General features: G+C 31.1%; 1 protein-coding gene across 1 annotated transcript; it reads left to right on the plus strand.

Annotated features, from left to right (window-relative positions):
* Positions 1–3,482: 3,482 nt before the first annotated feature.
* Positions 3,483–4,190, plus strand: LOC133036253 (uncharacterized). Its single transcript, XM_061112778.1, has 3 exons — positions 3,483–3,857; positions 3,967–4,053; positions 4,158–4,190. The coding sequence occupies exons 1-3, from the start codon at positions 3,483–3,485 to the stop codon at positions 4,188–4,190; spliced, it is 495 nt and encodes a 164-aa protein (XP_060968761.1).
* Positions 4,191–6,618: the final 2,428 nt, after the last annotated feature.

A 6,618-nucleotide genomic window follows, 5' to 3' on the forward strand; every position in this document is an offset into this window, starting at 1 on the left:
TCTTATTGGAACTGTCCATATCCAGTTCATCCTTCGGAACCATATCACATCCCGGATCTGATGAAATAGGATGAATTGAGACGGTATTTTGTAAATACGTAATTATCTTGAATATATTAACTATTTCTTTATTTTCCGATCGCCTGGAAGGGACAAAAGAAACATCTTGTTCTTTCTTCAACAATTTTTGATCTCTAGTGGACCTCTCAGTAGGATTCGAACTTATTTAATAATTATAATTAATTATCAAATAAAATTGTCATTTATGTAATTTATTAATTAGACCATACAAAGTCTCTTAATTAACAAATTGACCCCAAAACCTCTTTTCATCACAATTAAGCCCTTGCTTAGTGAAAATTCATAAATAAGACATAGTCTAAATTCCTATGATTAACTTGTTGACAGATCCAATGATCTGATTTTAATCATAATTCAATTGTCAATAGATCTTATAAATAATTTGTAACAGGTAAATTTTGCAATTTCTTTCATCTGTGTAAACCTAATAACATGATAGGGCCCATCCAAATCATTTGACATGTGTGAGCCTATATGTTTGCTTTTGGGCTTAGATGCATATAAGAAGCCCATTTAAGCTTTATTAATTAAATGGACTAGGTTGCTAAAATAAAATTTCACATAAGTAATTTTATTTAGGCCCAATTAGAATTGGGCTTATTCAATGAATAACAATTATTTATTTAAAGGTTAAATTCCTCTCCTTTGAGTCTTGTGTGAGAGTTAGGGGGCCAATAGAGTGGGTACGACATAATGAACCCATCCCTCCCTCACATGAACCACCCAATTGTGAAGGCCCATTTGCCTTATTTAAATAATTGTATTAGGTTAATTATATTAGTCTAACCTAATTAAAATTAAAGTAGCAACATAATTAACTTTAAAATATATGAAATTTATTTTTCATTCAATATTTTAAAGTTAATTTTAGAAAAACACTTAGTTAATTAAGATATATTCTAGATAGTTATTTCTAGTAACAAATTATATTTTCTAATATTTAATTAGGAAAATATTTTAAGTTGAAAATTAATTATTTATTAATTAATTTTGGACCAACTTAAATTAGAATATTTTTCCTAGTATTAAATTAGAATTAATAATCAAGTTGATTTTATACTTAATTATTTAATTCTTATATTTAATACATTTAATTAAATTGAAAATTAAATATTTAAGTTGATTTTATTCTTGATACTTAAATATTATTATTTTCAGAATATTTAATTAAATAGAAAATAATTTTTTAAGTTAGAAATTTTAATTTCAGAATAACTTAAATTAGAATAATTTTCAAAATATATTGCTGTTGACTTCGCTTTTAGCCAACGACAATGAGTCTTTTAATAAGCGATAAACGGTATGTCATAATAAGAATACGTAATAAAACAAATAATAATAAGAAGACACAGAAATTTTATAGAGGTTCAACCCCGAGCAGTTCGATAATAGCCTAATCCTCGTTAGTTGTATTGACTTAAGAATAAGGAAGAAGATTCCTTTTCTTATAGCTCTTACAATAATATCTCTTAATATATAATTCTTAGATAGCCTTAGCTTATAGCGTTTCGGCGTATGATTTCTCCTCTTTTCTGCCCAGTGAACATTCCTCACTATTTATAGAGCAGGAAACTTGAGGAGAAAGAGTTTCCTCTCTCGTTACAAAGCGCATAAACACAAAGATCGTGGGATCATTGCTGAATGCTAGGATCGTGGGATTGAGGATGTATACACCGATAGTGGAATCATGTGTATGCCATATCCACGCAAGTTGATCCCTGAGTTATAGGGATTGAGCTGGTGACTCACGAAGTGCTTGGCTGAATTCGCTAAGTGTTGCTCATTCTGCACGGCTCGTTGAGTATTCCATCATGGACATGCCAACGAGGCATCCTGCTCGGCATGTTGATCCGACCAGGTGCTCTAAGTTGATGCCACGTCTCACCATTCTTGTGATGCCACGTCAGAGTGTCAATTATGGGATAACAATTGCATTTTTTTTAAATGCAGATAATTTTGAATTTTTTTAAAAAAAAAATAGATTAAAGTTGAAAATTAATTATTTTAATTAAATTTAGATCAACTTAAATCAATAAATTTTTCATTAATGATTAATTAAAATAAATGGACTAAAATATATTATAATTAGAAAATAAAGTAATTAGTTAGTGAAAATCTAGATAGTTATTTTCTGTTTGCTTGAAGTATTTTTCTAGTTATATTTAAGTAAAAAGAAAATTAATATTTGTGTTGAAAATTAATTTTTTAATTAATTTTGGACCAACATAAATTAGAATAATTTTTTCAGGATTTATTTTATTTTATTTTAAAGCATTTTCGAAAAATATATTTATTTTAAATACATTGAATTTTTGAATTTTACAATATATATTTATAGAAAATTAAATTTGAGTTGAAAATTAATTTTTTATTAATTTTGGATCAAATTAAATTGAATAATTTTTGAAATATTTACTGAAAATTATTACTAAGATGGAAAATAATTTTATTTATTTTCAGATCAATCTAAGTATAAATTTATAAATATTAAATTAAAATTTATATTTAGAATTTTTCTAAATTAAAATTTTAATAAAATAATATATATTTTAAAATAAATATTAGAAGAAAATACACTTTAAATAATGAGCTTTATTATAAGGATATTCAATCTCCATTGTTAGTTCTACATAGTTCTTGTTATAGTGAGTAATCATCCCTAATGGATGAACGTTCATAGCAATTTAACGCTATAGAATCTCGAAAGATAAGTATTATTTGTAAGTGTTTTATTCTTAGTATGGATTACCGTAATGGTGGCGACTAAGAGTAAGACTTACAAAAGTATGAAACAATGGTAGAAGCACATAAGATAGAATGGCCTCGACTCTCGCCTAAACGGGACAACGCTGGATTCTCATCTTGATCGAATAAAAGGTTGCTAGAATGTTTATCATTTTAGATGAGCTGACAACTCTATTCAATGGATGGTATCTTTGACTCTCGCCTAAACGGGACACTAATATCAATTTGTTGAAAACCTTGAAAGTTATTTAGGATTGTATGTTTTTTAGTATTTTCACTTGTCATTCCTACTGTTTATGTGCTAATAATTTCTGAATATGATTTTGTGTTTATTTGATTTATATTTATTGTTATTTGTAGTATCCAACATGACTATGAACAATCCCATGGTATCACTCTTGACTGATAACAAACTCAATGGAGCTAACTTTATCAAATGGAGAGAGAACATTAACATTGCTCTCATTGGTGAAAATGCCCTGTTTGTGTTGACAGAAGAGGCTCCTGAGCAGCTAGGTGAGAATGCAACCAAGGCAATTAAAGAAAAGTTTGAGCGTTGGTAGAATGCTAACAACAAAGCTCGATACTTTATGCTGTCTAGCATGGTTGACACCTTGAAAACAAGGTTTGCAAACATTCTCACGTCTGCAGAAATCATGAACCAGTTAACTGAACTATTCGGCATGGCATCAATTCAAGCTCGCTTTGAAGCGACTAAGAATTTTATCGATGCACGGATGAAACCTCATCGGAGCGTGTGTGATCACCTTCTCCAGATGACTAGTTACTTCCATGAAGCTAAGAATCATGGAGCTGTTATAGATCAGACAACTCACGTGAGTTTGATCTTGAACAGTTTGACTCTAGCCTTTCTGCCCTTTACTTCAAATTATGTCATGAACAAGTTAGAGCTTGACTTTTACGAGTTAATCAACAACCTTCAAACATTTGAAAATTTGATTGGAGGACCACAGAAAGGAGGAGCTAAAGCTCCTAATTTTGGGACTGCTAATGGTACAGCTAAGGCTGAGGCAAACATTGCCTCTACTTCAAAACCCACCAACAAAAAGAAGTGGAAGAATAGCAAGAAGCCTGTTCAAGCTGTGAAAACAGTTAAAAAGAAAAAGGCTGCTAATCCAGAGGGAAAGCCAAAAGGAAAATGCTTCTATTGCAATGAAAAGGGCCACTGGAAACCCTAATGGCCTAAGTTTCTCGCAAAGAAACAAGGTATTTCTTTCTATGCTATAAACTCATGTGTTTTAGAGAGTTATTATCCCCTTGGGTTATTAATTCTGGATCTACTAACCATGTCTGTTTTCTTCTTATTTCAGCTCCAGCTGCTTAAACTTGGATTGTTATCCTAGTGAGTTGAGTCGGATGGTTGGACAGAAGGGTGGAGATTGTCCAAGATTGAAGACGAAGCTCAGAATCTTCTTTTTTTATATAATTTTTGAATTAATTGTTTTAATTTATGAACAATTCAATTTCAATTATTGGTTTGGGATTTTATTCCCTATTTTCATGTTTTACGCAGACAATTCATTTAATTTTTGAGAATATTAATAAAGTTTTCTCTTTTAGTAATGAATTACATTTATGAATTGAGCTTCATATTTCTTTATCTTGTGTATGCCAATACCAATTATATTTATATGTTTATAATATTTGTATGTGTTTGTGTTTTATTATTGATACAAAATCTATGGTAAATTATTCTCTGCAAAGAGATAATACCACATAAATATTTTGAATTTCAATTCAATGTTTCTGAATAATTGTTAATTCTGAAGCAATTATTAAGATTTTGTTTAATAAAAAGATCTTTTGATCTGATTAGAGTGGAAGAAGTTAAGAATAATATATGCAGTTCAACGATCTTTTATATCTATTAAACTCTGGATTATATTCATAACTCCACATGATCTCTATAACACTTAGGGGTGGATAAAGCTATTGACATATGTAGTTCATTTTGAAATCTAGACTATACTCAATAGACCACAGTATCTCTATGGCACACATATTTTGAATAAACATGCATATAATACAATGAACAAATTAGCAAATTATTAGAACTTATTATTGATCCTATATTTCTGTTCCAATTAATATATTACTGTTGTAATAAAATAGATACCAATAAAGTTCTTAGACATAGTATCACAATACCTTACTTGAGTGGGAGAATTTTAAAATTCTAAGCCCATCTTCATTTGGGTGACACTTGTGATAGAAACTTTAGAATTCAACTGAGAAAGTAAATCTAACCATTCATATGGATAGAAATAACTTATCAGAATTTTGAGGATAAGATAGTAGAATTTTGCATATTTATTCGAATGACTAAGGCAAAATTCCCTAATCTTCATGAAATAATTTTATGGTATCTCTTATGATTACTTAATCTTAAGCAAGTATTTTACATTAATGTTAATAATAGAATGCTATGTTGATGACTTAGTCTAGAAGGAACTTACAGTTTCAGACTAAGATAATATGTCACAACAAGATGTCTCTGAGAAACAATAGTAAGAGATTAAATGTACTTCTATGTATGAATTTAACTAGACTCCTACTGCTGAGTGGGAGCCATCTGAGATGTGATCAAACAAGGAACATCAGGGAATAGTTAAGGAAGATCTTTGAAAGTGACCTATATGTAAGATGATAAGGGTGTACATTAGAATGCTTATATCTACACCAACTCAACCAATTCGAGATGGTGGTTACTCTGGAGGTGGAGGAATTATTCTAGAAGGATGGAAAAACCCATCTATAATAATTTAAGCTCCATCAATAAAGATAATAACTTTGTCGTTTCGAAAAGCACTGAAAAGTTATTCAACTGAAGAAAGTTTCTAACTGTGTTATCTCTATTCCATTTTGGATAGAATTAGAGATATGTCTTCTGTTTATTCAGATGCACCTAATAAGCAGTAAGGAATTCAATATCCCTAGATGAGTAATGCATATAGTAAATGATGTTGCATAATGTTTTATGAACACTGTTGACTTTGCTTTTAGCCAATGACAATGAGTCTATTTTATAAGCGATAAATGATTTATAATAACAGATATACGATAAAACAATAATAAGACACAGGGATTTTATAGAGGTTCAGTCCCTATCAGTTCGGTAATAGCCTAATCCTCGTTACTTGTATTGACTTAAGATCAAGGAGAAAGATTCTTTTTCTTATAGCTCTTACAACATGATCTTTGAATATATAATTCTTAGATAATAGTATAGTCTTAGCTCAACTGCTTTTCGACCGATCCCCTACCCAGTGAACATACATCACTATTTATAGGGCTAGGTGGCTTGGGGAGGAAGAGTTTCCCCTCTCCTTATAATACGTATAAACAGAAAGATCGTGGGATCACTACTGAATGCAAGGATCGTGGGATTGAGGCAGAATACACTGTTAGTGGGATCGTGTGTATGCCATATCCACGTAAATTGATCCCTGAGTAATAGGGATTCTGCTGATGACTCATGATGCGAAAGCTGAATTCGCTAAGTGTTGGTCGCTCTGCGCAGATTGCTGAATACTTCGCTCTGAGCGTGCCAGCGATATGTCCTGCTCGTACCATTCTTCCCGAGCAGATATTCCAAGTGGACTCCACGTGTCACCATTCATGTGATGCCACGTCAGAGTGCAAAAATTGGGATAACATTTTCCCCCTAAGTCTGTACGGGACTTATGAAGTTGCGTGTAGACTTCATCCGAGCTGTTTTTGCCTTTGGATGGGGACACTTGTTGAGCGCGACCGTCCGAGACTCGATGTGAG

This window comes from Cannabis sativa, chromosome 3 (assembly GCF_029168945.1).
Source record: "Cannabis sativa cultivar Pink pepper isolate KNU-18-1 chromosome 3, ASM2916894v1, whole genome shotgun sequence".
NCBI lineage: Eukaryota > Viridiplantae > Streptophyta > Magnoliopsida > Rosales > Cannabaceae > Cannabis > Cannabis sativa.